Source organism: Xenopus tropicalis, chromosome 8 (genome assembly GCF_000004195.4).
Source record: "Xenopus tropicalis strain Nigerian chromosome 8, UCB_Xtro_10.0, whole genome shotgun sequence".
Lineage (NCBI taxonomy): Eukaryota > Metazoa > Chordata > Amphibia > Anura > Pipidae > Xenopus > Xenopus tropicalis.
The window spans coordinates 87,196,381-87,210,288 of record NC_030684.2 but is presented as its reverse complement, the minus strand read 5'-3'; the positions used below and the strand labels follow the sequence as shown (position 1 = coordinate 87,210,288).

The window sequence follows — 13,908 nt, the reverse complement described above, 5'->3', positions numbered from 1 at the left end:
GATGGGTTTAGAGCAGCAGGGAATAATTTCACATGCATTCCCCCACCCAGCCCTCATTATTACAGCGCCAAAGCGCACTTTATACATGGAGGCGGCCATAGGTCTTTGTGCTCCAAAATGAAACACAGAAACCTGCAGCAATTCAAGTCAATATTAAGGCACTGTGCAAAGTTCAAGCTCGTAAATTACCTCTTATGTCATTACGAATAATGCATCATAATAATTTATATTATAATTTATAATTGCCAGTTTTATTGTGCATTTTTTTATTTAATAAAAAATATGACAGGTTGTATGACAGATTTTACTGGTTGAACCCAAGGTTATAATCAGAAAACCACTTTTCTATTGGGGGCCGTGTAAAAGTGTAGTATGTGCCATAATTAATAATACTAAGTACTGGTTTGTTAGGGGCCAAGCAACGACTGGGGCTCCTACAGTTGTACAACAGGGACCCCCTGAAGACTTGGAAACTTGGGGACAAGAAGAAAAAAGGAAATCATTTTTTTTGGAAACCAAATCTATATGTTTTGTCTTTTCTAGTCGGTGCATGTGCCCTGTGGAGAACACAGCCTGCAGGGACCAGCCTTTTACCATTGTTCATAGACACATGGACCTGTTGTCTACCCGCAGTGTTCCCACAGACATCTTCCAAATGCAGGCCACCACCCGCTTTCCTGGAGCCTACTACATTTTTCAGATTAAGTCAGGGAATGAAGGCAGAGAGTTCTATATGAGGGTAAGTACCACAGGCTGGTGGCACACTGCAGCATAACAATAAGCACTGCAGGGATAGAACTTTCTGCCATGAGTCTCATATTACATTCAGCTCATTCTGTGTTCAGACACCGTAACCATCTGTATTCTGTATGGTGGCTGCCTGCATCTTAAAGAAGGAGGTTAAGGAGAAACTTTGAAGTAAGAAATTTGAGGGGGGAACTCCAAAGAAAATTACTCCATTGGGCTAACAAAATGCCTCAGAATATTGAGATCAGTATTATCTGGGTTACATTTTTATGGAGGCAAATAGGAACACAGTGGGAGATGCTTTGTAAAATTATGACTGAGGCCCTGTAAGTAAAGGTACACCTCCGTGACCAATTCAGAATTTTAAGTGAATATTTTCCAGACAAGGATTTTCCAGTGTTTATTTCAGACAGCTTATGTAAGTGTTAGAAGGAGTAACATGGAAAAGCTTGTGTGGTGTTTGCTGCCCAGTGCTGGAAGGACACTGGCACATCACAAGCACATTAAATCTGTTCCACTTAGAATATTAACCTGGGGAACATCTGGAACACAGACATCTCTCACCCTTGATCTGACATTACCATGAAAATTAAATTCTTAAGACTAAAGCTTGGGTTTCTTCCCAGGATTCCTGCTTTTTTGCATACAGATGAGTTGAGGGTCTCCTTACTTTAAATCTGCGGAGAGCCAATTTAGATTCAAGAAAACCTCCAATATTTATTTTGGTGTGAATGTAGGGGTATGATTCTGTTTTGTCAATGCACAGAAAAAAAGATTACAGTTTTAATGGTATAAAACTAGTTTCAGATTTATTCCCTGCAGCAAGAAAATGCTCTAAAAGTGCAAAATGTCTCTATGACATATTGTACATTTAATTACCTTTTTCACTTTTAGCCAGCAGGTGGTGCTTAGTGCTTAAAATATTATGCAATGCACGCAACATGCAAATAGTGTTATGTTATGCACTTTGGGTTTAAGTGATATGAAAAGCATACACACCATAGTGCACCATTCTGAACCCTCTATTTTCAGCATTTTTCCATATTCTTAAGCAAACAGGTGATAAGCACTTGATTTTCCATCCAGTACAGGAGCTAAAAAGCCTATCAGGAAGATTGAAAATATGTTACAACACCACATGTTGGGTTTAATAGGTTGGTAAATAGGAACCTCTATAACTCTTTTATGCATTGATGTAATAAGACAATAAAAACATTCACACACCCAAAAGTTTACATAGCATTTACTATAAGTATAATCATTTACACATAAACAGAGCAATGGCCTTATAGCTGTGGAATACCAATGTAAGGTACAAATGTAGAGTTTCTTTTCAATTTTTTTAGTTGCTTCTGCTGCTCCACATTAAAGGAGTTTTGCCTGTTTCGTTTTTCTCTAAAACTATAGAAAAATGTGGACAATAATTGTTAACAACATTGTTAACAATTTTTGTTTTTTTATAAAGATCAAAAGTGTACATATACTAAAGTTTGACAGAATGCAAAGTACAAAAAGCAGGTGCAAATGCCCAAGTTTTAGAGCCCACAATGCACCTTTTTTCACATATTCTTACCCACCAATTTCAGGTCACATCTTTAATATTGGGACTATATTGGTGCACCAGCAATCACAGCTTGTGATCAATAGTGTGAGAAGTTGCATGTGATCATGCTATGGGCAGCATCCAGATATGAATGTGGGCAGGTGGCAGGTTGAAATTAGGGGCAGGAGCATGCCCATGGTGCATAGGTGGGGGGGCACTAGGCACGCACCTCCTTCCTACCCCTAGTTCTGGCCCAGATCTATACTGCCAAATCTCCTATCTCTATGGACTGTGCGAACCATGGATATAGTAACAAACAGCAAAATGGTCCCTCTGTGTCAAAAGCTATGCCCCTCTCATCACCGTGTCCTCCTCTCACTGCCACTCTTCAATTCTCCTCCACCCCTGCCCCGGTCGTCACTGCATGTTTGCAGCCATGGCGGTTGGTGGGGGCAAGTTGGCCTTATGGATTGCCTAGGGTACAAGGACAGATTGGTATGGCACTGGTGGCCAGGAAATTCAAACAGCTGTGAAAATCCTGCCTGCCCAGTGTGGCCCAGTTCTCCCTCCAGGCTCGGACTGGCAAACTGTGAATTCTGGCAGCAGATCGGCATGTCATGTGGCCTTCCCAAAAATCCAGACCTGACAAGTACAAAAACATACAACGGCATAAGTTTATATTAGAATGCTGGGGAAGAACATTGCATTGTGGGTAAAAAATGGTGAATAAAAAATCATGAAACAAGTGCACTTTGCACTCTTTTCATAAACCAGCCATTGAAGCTTTGCTAGTATCTTTATATTAAAGTTTCTTAACATTTACACTACGATTTCACTTACGTCAACAACATGTTTATCTTCTTAGAGTTCTGTACTGCAACACAGCTGTCCGGGCAGCCAGCCATCTTACTGGTGCATTCAACTGACTTCTGCTTGACCCCTTTCTCTTTGTATTCTCATTACTCACTGTGGGGTAAAGGAACAAGAGACTTAAATACAAACTGATTTATAGAAAGGCATTTACAAATATACATGGAAAGATTTTATCTTTATGTGAGGAGAGGGAGTATTAAAAATGTTGTTGTAGTACCCAGTAACCGCTAATTACACCATAAATTTACACCTCCTTGGATTAAGTGTTTCCCCTATGTAAATTTCCTTCTGCCTCTTAATTTTTTGAAGGGCATTGCATTGATTCTCAGAACCAGATAGGTCCATAACACGTTTAGGGACCTTTACGTATACATTTGTGAAACTGACATGCTGCATTTTCATATTTAGTCAATTTGCTTTGTATAGTCCATTTTAATATTATGTCTGTAAATGCTGTAGATCTTGATATACGGGCTTGCAAAGGTACCTAAACTAATATGGCTTATGTGATAAAGGTGCAAAGTTTGCTAAAATTCTAGTCACTTATAGCAACCAACCAGGAGGTAGCATTTATTGGTCATCTGTTTATAAGCATCTTATTGGTTGCTGTGGTTACTGCACATGAGAACTTTGTGCCATTTATTATATATCGGAGATAGTGTAGAGATACTGCAGGGTAATGTAGAGGCATCCTCATGGATCATATATCTTTATTTTAATATATTTCTCCTTCTGATTTCTTGCACACAGCAAACAGGGCCCATCAGTGCCACACTGGTTTTGACAAGACCAATAACTGGCCCCCGAGACTTGGTGCTTGACCTGGAAATGGTGACTGTGAACACTGTTGTCAGCTTCCGAGGCAGCTCTGTCATCCGACTAAGAATATTTGTGTCTCAGTACTTATTCTGAGCCCTGGCTTTAGTGTTGTGTCCTTTGCTGATGTCCCTTCCCTCTCAGAAAATGTGACAGCTTCAGTCTGCATCGACCTGGCTCTTTACACCCTCCTCTTGAGCCTTCTTCCATATTTTGGAAAAAACACCTTTATTTGTTGATGAGTTCTTCTAAATGTTTTTGTCCTGAGATATTGGTCACTATTCCTACAAACCTGTGTAAATATAAGCAGGCACCCTAGTTTTTGGTGATGCAGTCTTTGTAGAGTCTAGAATGTTGTATACCTTGCAGTATGAAACATGTCCACTATATGGAATCATACCCTACCAAGTGCCCTAGAATAAAAACACTGGTGAGGGTCTTATTTGCTCTTAGCTATTCTATTGAAAGGCAACAACAAACCAGACCAGTACACACCACAATTTTCTGCAAACAATAATTCCTCTTTATTGTTCATTAGAAGCGATAAACATAAAAGTAGAAACTAATGTTACCTACTACATACATAAACTTTACAATATGTAAAAGTGTATGGGTTCCACATAAGGTGCCAATACAGCAGCAATAATCCAGCTTTTATACAATTTTATTATTTTCCTTCCTGTGTAGGTTTATATCACTGGGTTTTAAATGACCTTTTCTTAGCGACTGCAATTTGCAGAAAATGTAACCTATCCTTAGAACCCTGCCTTTTTCCTGAATAACTAGCTTCATGGGCAGTATGCAAGGCCACATTCCCTGGTGCATAATCCCCCTCTATCTACCTTCATCTGTCAACTCATGCATCTGTGATTGTGTTTTTAAACCACCCCCTTCACATTTTTACTTTTGTTTTAAAAGATCATTGTTATTTGAGGGTACTGTAATACCAGAAACAACATTTGCTCCATGCCAAGTAATAATACATAGCAACAGATGTATTCTTCCAATGGGTTTCAAGAACTATGGCAAATTTCATGGCAGTACCAACATCTTTTTTCCATAAGGTCCCCTAGGTTTCTGGGGCTCTGGTGTACTCATAACCCCCTGCAGTTATGTCTTTGGCTGGGTCATTTGACCATACACATTCGGCTGATGTTCTTATCTCACCCTACATAGTCTTTGGATATTCTAGCTTTGTCTTACTATACATACACATTCACTGATTTTAGTTGGCAGATTTTATTACATTGTCCATTCTTAAACTTTTATGTATGTAGAGGTATGATCTTTCTTGGTAAAAGCTCTATCTTTAATTAACAAAAATGTATAAAAGAAAAATGAAGAAATGAAGAAATTATAAGTGATTGATTGGCTAGCCCAGAAAATTGATTGGCGGACCATAGAATTCAAATAGTGTTTGCTTATTGATTCAGTATTTGTTGCAATACAGTTTCACCCTACATGCGGTTAACAGTGATATTCCAAATGTTATAGGGTGACATCCATAATGAAAAGATCACAAAATGCAGGTTAAAAAGATTTTAGAACTCATTCTGATCTCTAGGCTCAGGACTCATTATGATCACTAGGCTCAGAGCTAGGCACAGAAGTGTTCCCGTTAGAAGGGCATCTACAACTTGAATGTGACTACTCAAGCTTATTTATCCTACTATTGGTGTAGCACACTCCAGTGTAACGGAGCCTTGTACCTACAACATGCTCTGTACTGACTAAAAGAACATGGCTGTCTGTGCTTATTACACCTATACGCACTCATTTTTGTGCCAGATGAATCACACACACTGTAAGGATGTGTAAGTGCATGCTCATGTCCCTTCGGCCTGCTGCTTTTGCCCTTTCAACCTGGCATTTTTCTGACTTACCATTCTATAGGCTAAACTGTTGGCTATTATGCAATTTGCCCATGTATGCAGATGGTCAAATAGCATTTTTTAATTTGTTTGGGCCAATTGCCTAAACGGGAGAATGTGAACAAAGAAGAGGAGGAGGAGTCTGCCAATCTTGCTTGCTAGTAAAGACCTTTTGGAGCTTCAGATATGCCTGAAACTGATGCTACCAGTACATAGCCTAAATCTGCAAACTTAAGACATTGCATATCTTGGTGCATTAGTAAAGGTAAATCATTCCAAAGGGAACTTGCCCTATTTCCATGAAACTGCCACAGATTTACAACAATACAAGTATCATATGCTGACAGTACATAATGTTAAGAACAATGTGTACTCTTAATACAGCATTGCCAACATCAGCAGCTATACTATACCTGAGGAGCATCAGTCTGCCAGAGTGACAACTACTTTACCAGCAGAAATGAACACATACGTATCTGTGTATGTACTTTAATTTAAGAGCAAGATGTATTTTTGCGTATATTTTTGCTTCACATACATACATAGTTGTTTTGTTGTTTAGAAAGAGAACAAATTGATGTTTAAATGTTATGAAGTTTTTGGCAGGAGTTTCATTAAAAATTAACTTTTGATTATTTCTAAACTGCTTTTTGCTTTAACTGCAGCTTTATGTTGGCCAGAGGTGTTTTTGTGCAACAAGCTGAGCAAATAAAAAGTTTTTTTTAAGATTTCTTAAGACCCTTTTGTGAACAAAATTCCAAAAACAAAACCTTAAAACTAGTCTAGGTCAATGACCACTTATAACCCAATTCAGTTGTAAAAGGGTAAGCATTGCACTTAATAACAGCATTTCTCTCAGTGGCTCTCTTGTAATCAGTCAGCACCCTGTCTACTAAAATGACATTCAAGATTACTGGTGTCTGAAAACACACCTAATACATACTCTACTATACTGTAACTGTTTCCACAAAAATGCTCTAAAAAAATAACAATTTGAATGCACAGTTGTCCCTTAAAGGGCTAGTTGACCTTTATATTAACTTTTAGTATGACGTAGACATTGCTATTCTGAAACAAGTGGCAAATAGTGTTCATTTTTTATTTTTATGGGTTTTCTGTTATTCAGCTTTTTGTTTAGCAGCTCTCCAGTTTGATATTGCAGCAGCTATCTGAAACAAAATACAGCTATAGAAACAAATACAACAGATTCTGAATTAACCTAGCCTCTCTGCTCCCTCTAAATAACACTGGTCACTTTGCACACTATATCTGACTATAAGTCAGCTTCTTGGTTTAAGCCACCATGAAATACATTAGATTTTATATCCCTCTCCCCACCAAATCCAGTTTTTATATCAGTGGGTAAGAGATGTTTTCAGTTTGTAACTATCATGAATGCGGCACATTGAGTGTTCTCCAACCCTACAACATTTCAAGTGTGCTATAGCGTTATGCCACACAGGGCACTGTCAATGCTGACATTTCCATGATTACAACTGTGGTCAGATTCCCCATGTGTCATTAGCTTTAGCAATAAAGGTTCAGAGGTCCAGAATGAAGCCAGTTTTGGGTTGGATTTAGGGATAAAGGGACAAAATGGCGCCTGCCTGTTTGCTTGCTGCAACTGTGAATTCCAAGGCTAAAGGAAACAAGATTAAAACTAGAAAGGCAATTTTGAGAACAAATTTTATGTTGGTTTGAAAAATATGAAGTCACTGAATGAAATCTGATCTGTTGTTGGCTCCGCCCACTTTTTCTAACCTTGGACCACAGCTATATAGTAAAAACCACTGTGCAAAGTTTGGGGACCCTGGTTTTAATAGGGTCCGAATGGCAGCAATTGAAATTTCCCCACTGAAAGTCAACGAGTGACATCTGATTGGTGGTTGGTGGCTCCGCCCTCCTTTTCTAACCTGGAACTGCAGTTACCTAGTGACTAACTCTGCAAAGTTTAGGGATCATAGGATTAATAGTTTAAGAACGGCAGCAAGAAAGCTGCCTCAAAGCTGTAAGATTGGCAGCAGTTTACTTTTTCCCCATTAAAGTCAATGGGTGAAATTTGATTGGCTTTGAGTCATCCAACAAATGTCGCTGTTTCATTCAGGCTGACCCCATGATTTTGTTATTCAAGTTTGGGGGGTGTAGCTTCAAAGCTGTAAGAGTGGCAGCAGTTTGAAAGTCAATGGGAAAACTGGGGTGTTCAGAGCATCGCCATAAAAAGACGGGGGGAGGGATCGCTTAGAAAAGCACAAGCAACCTGCTCCACTATAGGGCGAAGAAGTATGGAGAGTTTGGGTGTTGTTCCCCTAAAACTGTAAGAGGAGTAGCATTTAGAAAATACGGGGCACTAAGAAGAAGAAGAAGAGGAAAAAGCAGAAAAAAAAAGTCGAAGAACAGTATGTTGGGGTTTTTCAACCCAACATAATAATTTATATAGTGTAAGTGAACTTTATCTTGCTTGACAAAAACAATGGAAAACAATTTGGAATTATTTCTTAGGATGACAGGTCCCCTTTAACAATAACATTTTACACTAATATATTTTAAATTAATTTTAATTAAAATGTAAAATTACATTTAGCATGATCATTTGATTCCATGGACCATGTGCTGCACTGAAATAGGAGCTTAAGCTCTGTAAGCCTAAAAAGTATTCTTAGGACTGCAATAAATAGTACGTAGAAGTCAGTAAAAAGCAACAGAACTATCTGGACCCAAGATTGTTGATGTGGTAGAATTAAATTAGCTGTAATTATGACACTAGGTATAAAATGTCTGTGCGGTGTATCATACACACAGTAATACATATGCACACAGAAAGGTAAATAGACTGTTAAATTTACAGGCTGATAAGAATGACAGCCCACGCAGTTTGTTCCTGTTGTGTGCCTTATAACACCTTATATGACTCCTAATGCTCTGCCTTATTTAAATAACTACAAGTCATTTCCAGGGTGTCACCTAATGCCATTATTCCATCAGTCTAGCCAAAGCTGCCCGTATTATATGTCCCTTTAAAAAGACAAAATGTTCATTCAATTTATGATCCACAGATTCCTTCCATCTGCCATCTGCAACACTGATTAATGCCTAAAGGTCCCTATCGTTCAAGTGTCATCTTGATTCACTTTGGATCTTCTTTTTTCAACTGTGCAAGCTCCTGTATGCTCACTTTCGGAAGTCTGACAAAAGATAGTACCTGCCGACCCTGTTGTGCGAATCTGTATTTTTTAGCAAGTACAAAGATAGGGACACTTTTGACAGTAACAATAGTGTTTAAAGGGGGCAAAGGAGAGGACTTGGGTTAGGCTTTATTCTCTATTACAGAGCTACAGATTTAATATATAAATGCCCAAAGTAAGATTCAAAAAATGGTGCAGTTTAGAATTTGTTTTAATCTACAGGGCTAGTTTTTCCATTAGTGAACATATTGTGCAAAAAGGCTATTTAGATGTAGGTTCCTAGTGCACATATACAACTTTAAATAAACAATCTGAAGGGCACCAGACCAGCCAGGAGCTGAAAGGTGAGTACAGGGGAGATCTGATGGGAGAGTGGAATGGCATAACCTCAGTGCACTGAAATGCATGCCAAGCACAGGGTTACAAAGCATTAAAAGTATAGATAGACTACAAATACTATAAATTTACCCAACACACTAGGATGTTATCATGGTACAACATACTGACTCAGGTTATAATGCACCCAAAGCTTTATTTGCATACTTGAAAAATCCCCCTTTTATACTGATAAAACCCCACAATGGTCATCTGCCACAGCCCACTATCCTAATAACATCAGGAATCGGGTCCCAGTAGTTTTTGACATTCTTTTCCTTGTTTTTCCATAACTCCTTTATTTATTCTTTTATATGTTCATGTGTGTAGGAAAAGAACTGAGACTACAAAGAAAATCTATTACATATTTATGTTTCAATCATAGTGAAGTTTCACCTCCAGGGGATGTTCCGGGATATTTGTTTTAGTTGGATAGACACAGAAAAAGGAGTCTCCCTGGAAAATCCATCCCCAAACATTCTGTGTATCTGTAGTAACCATGCTGTTTCTATGTATCTCTCTTTGGAATGACGGATGTACCAGCAGTATTCACAAACACACAAAAGCAAAGCTGTCACCGCGTGACAAGGGATATTCTAGCAGTATTTAATACACAAATATTTGCCTAATTGATTAAAATACCAGATTTCCAGAGTGTAATACCTGGCAAATTTTGATGCTGTGCTGATGCAGTATCCACAATACATTAGTAACTACCTATTGACACATTGTTTGCTACTACTGCTGAGGGTCTTTGAATTCAAATTGGCTTTGGAACAGAAAAAATACAGAAAGATACAAAAGATTTCTTTGTATTTAGACACATTCTAAACAGAAGCAGACTCCTTCCATAACGTAGTGTCATTGCCATAATGGCATATGTTAGGATATTGTTGTATTAAAGAAAAAGGACTTTGTCATTAAATACAATGAAATGGCACTTCCATGTTTGATGGATTCAGATTATTAATCCCATACCTGTATGGCCTGTTGTATGCAGAACTCTTGGGCAAAGTTAAAGGTGCTCTATGCCCAAATGATGATTTGTATGAAAAATAGAGCTCCTCCCCTGTTTGCTGATAAAACCCCACAGTACTTTGTAGAATCTCTTTTACATTAGATGTAGGAATCACATGTCACAGGGAATGTTTTGTTAATTGTCTTTGGAATTCACTTCCTTCATAAATGTGTAGGTTTGCAGAGTAGCTCAGTTGATTATTTATAACGTTATTATTGTTGGTATCTAGATTAGTTAGTACTTTCATGTTAACTTAGTACTTATTTAATAACTGTGTGCATTTCTAAAATGGAATGCTTGTGCCAAGTGTGTGCAAAGTGTCTCAGCACTAGCAGGAACACTTGCACGAACAGGAACATTTCAAATATTTTTCTTTTCGGAAAAAATGTTACAGCTATACGGTAACTGCCAAATAAGGAAACAGATACATAAATCAGACAAAAGGATCATTCAGGGGACAGTAACAGTTAAAGCCTGGCTGTTTATAATACAACAGAAAGGTACATGTGTCTGGTGCACAGGATGCACAGTGTCTAACTGCCACTTTCCCTGGCTGAGAGTGAGAGCTGCAGTTCAATATCTGCAAGGCTAGATGTTGAAAAGCACTGGCACAATGTTTTCATTCTATGAGTCTGTGCTGCCCTTGTTTAGCATAAAAGATGTGTGTGCTTTGGCACAGATTTTCCTTGCAAAGCAAATTCCTGCACAAAGGGGACACACACCACAAAGCAAGAGAAATGTGTTCTGGGTCCTGCTCTGTACAGCTTGCAATCAAAAGGTTTTTTTTTATAAATGTAACTACATCCTTGTATTACTGAGATAAATTATCCCTCTGTCTGATAAAGGGGTTGCCAAGACTGTACTATGATTATCCATTATTTGAAACTTGTCTTGTCTGTATGTTGGCACAGGAACAATGTGCAGGGAAATACTGAGAACAACATGACTGTGGTGTCCCCTTAAAGATGGGCTTGCTAGCTCTATTAATGGTAACTTTCATCTGCCCTTCCTACATGCCTATTCCTCCTATTAATTTTCTGCAAGAAAATACAACATAACCAAGATCACTTCTAAATACAGCACCAGTCACTCAGTACACAAACTTTCTGCAATCTGGTCTGTATACCCATCATGCTATATGATTTACCAGTGATAATTATTTGGTAATGGCTTAGTAAGTGCAGGCAGTGGGCATGACACACACGCATTGTGTGCTCTGCTTTTGGACAGCACCCAAGCCCTGGGCAAATCACCATATCTGAGCTCTGCCCTTTTCTTAAAGGGGCAGTTGAACAAGTGATGTAGGCAACTATATTCTATAATAGTTTGCAATAATACATTTTTAATTTTTTTGTAGTTTTTGATTTTGCAACTCATAGGCTTGGAATTTTAACTTCTTTCTGGTTAGTAATGCTTATTCACCCTAGCAACTAGGCAGCAGTTTGGAATAAAGAATGGAAGAACAGTTGGAAGACTCAAAAAAATATATATACAATAAAAAAAATAATAAAATAAAACCATCCTGTTTTTTAGTTACTGGGGTCAGTGTCCATGGCAACCAGAAAAAATTCTCAGCTGCACACAAGTAATAGGAAAAATAAGAATAGGTTAAAAAAAAAAAAAAAAAAGAAAATACCAACTATTGTTGCTTAGAACGTGTCCATTTATGCTTACTTCAGACCCTGCAAAGAATTTCTGTACCAAAAATGCACTTGCCCAGGGCGGCATTGAGAAGTCTCAGGTACATATAAAGTATGGAGGTGCAGTGCTGAGACAAGGCTGATGCATTTTTGAAAGAAGAGGAGCACCGACCTGGCTCTGAAGTAAGAAACTAAAATTATTTTTCCTGTAAAGATACATATAGTGAGGGCTGGGAGTAAATACAAGGTCTGTAAGCTACAATCATCAGCAGGGGCGATGAGCAACTGCAGGGCCAGCCTGAACATACATTGACACTTATGGGAGAAGGGGTATGAGCTAAAGATTAGGTAAGGACCTAAGGGCTAGATTTAAATGAGTTATTTACACTTTATACATCCGACTTTAGATATAACTCGGAGTCATGCCATCTGCAGAAGTTTTCTGATGACTCTGTGGTTGTTGGGTGTATAAAGGAGGGCGATACCTCTGAGTACCAGTCTGTTGTGGATGACTTTGTTTCTTGGTGTGAATGTAATTACTTACAACTGAACATCAGTAAAACCAGGGAGATGGTTGTAGATTTTGGGAGAAGCAAGACTCATGTGACTCCTATATCTGTCAAGGGGGAAATAGTGGATATGGTTTCTGATTATAAATATCTGGGAGTCCACTTGGACAGTAAACTTGATTGGTCACTTAACACAATGGCACTTTATAAAAAAGGACAGAGTCGGTTGTATTTTTTGCGGAGGCTCAGGTCCTTTAACGTCTGTAGCATTATGCTGCGGATGTTTTATGAAACCGTTGTGGCGAGTGTCATTTTTTACGCGGTGGTCTGTTGGGGTGGTAATATTAAGGTATCGGACAAGAACAAACTGGATAAGCTTATTAAAAAGGCCGGATCTGTGCTAGGCATGGAGCTTGACTCGGTGGATGCAATAGCTAAGAGAAGGATTTTATGTAAAGTACAATCCATTGTGAATATTCCCTCTCACCCGCTATACAGTGTTTTTGTTGAGCAGAAGAGTAGTTTTAGCCAGAGACTAATTACTTTTAGGTGCTCTACAGAGCGACACAGGAGATCTTTTCTCCCTACGGCTATAAAAATTTATAATTCCTCTCTCTCTGTATTTCATACACATATATAATACCCATAAGTGGTTGTTTGTAGGTTGGTATTTATTGTTTTATGAAGGTTTTTAGGTATTTATTATCTGTGTAATATGTTTTAGGAAGGGTTTTTCTTTCTTATTTATTTACTATTTTTTATTTATTAGATAATTGGGAGCACCTGTAACCGAGCATGAACAATTTCCCTTTGGGATTAATAAAGTTTTTTGAATCTTGAATCTTTGAATCTTAAATAACAATATTCACATACACAGATATCATGCGTTTTTTTATGAGCCATTTACAGACGACATAGCACAGAGGTTAGCAAATATGGAAGATAAAAACACATTACTCAGGGAGGAAATTGAACAACTTAAAGATACATGTGAGGAGAATAGGTCCCGTAAACAAAATCTGAGACTCAGGGGCATACCATAAGAAATAGAACCTTAGGAAATCTCACCATATTTAACAGATTTATTTACACATCTCTGCCCTCATATGCCTGCTACTCTTTGAAAACTACACAATGTACGCAGATCTCTAGCCCCTAAACCCCCTGACTCTAAACAACCATGTGATACTCTCGTGCGATTCCACTACTATTAAAGCAGAGAAGCAATTCTTGCAAAATCTTATGCTTTTGCTACCGTAGAGTTCCAGAATCATGAATTACATATTTTATTTACTGATTTGTCACCAGTTACCCTAGACGGGAACCAATTGTGA

General features: G+C 38.3%; 1 protein-coding gene across 1 annotated transcript in view; it reads left to right on the top strand.

The window, feature by feature from the left end:
* Window positions 1-6,578, top strand: part of fbln5 (fibulin 5) — a 31,523-nt gene extending 24,945 nt beyond the window's left edge. Inside the window, 2 exon segments of the mRNA NM_001030448.1 lie at window positions 544-739; window positions 3,914-6,578. Of these exon segments, the coding sequence (NP_001025619.1) occupies window positions 544-739; window positions 3,914-4,075 (358 nt within the window). The 3' untranslated portion in view covers window positions 4,076-6,578.
* Window positions 6,579-13,908: the final 7,330 nt, after the last annotated feature.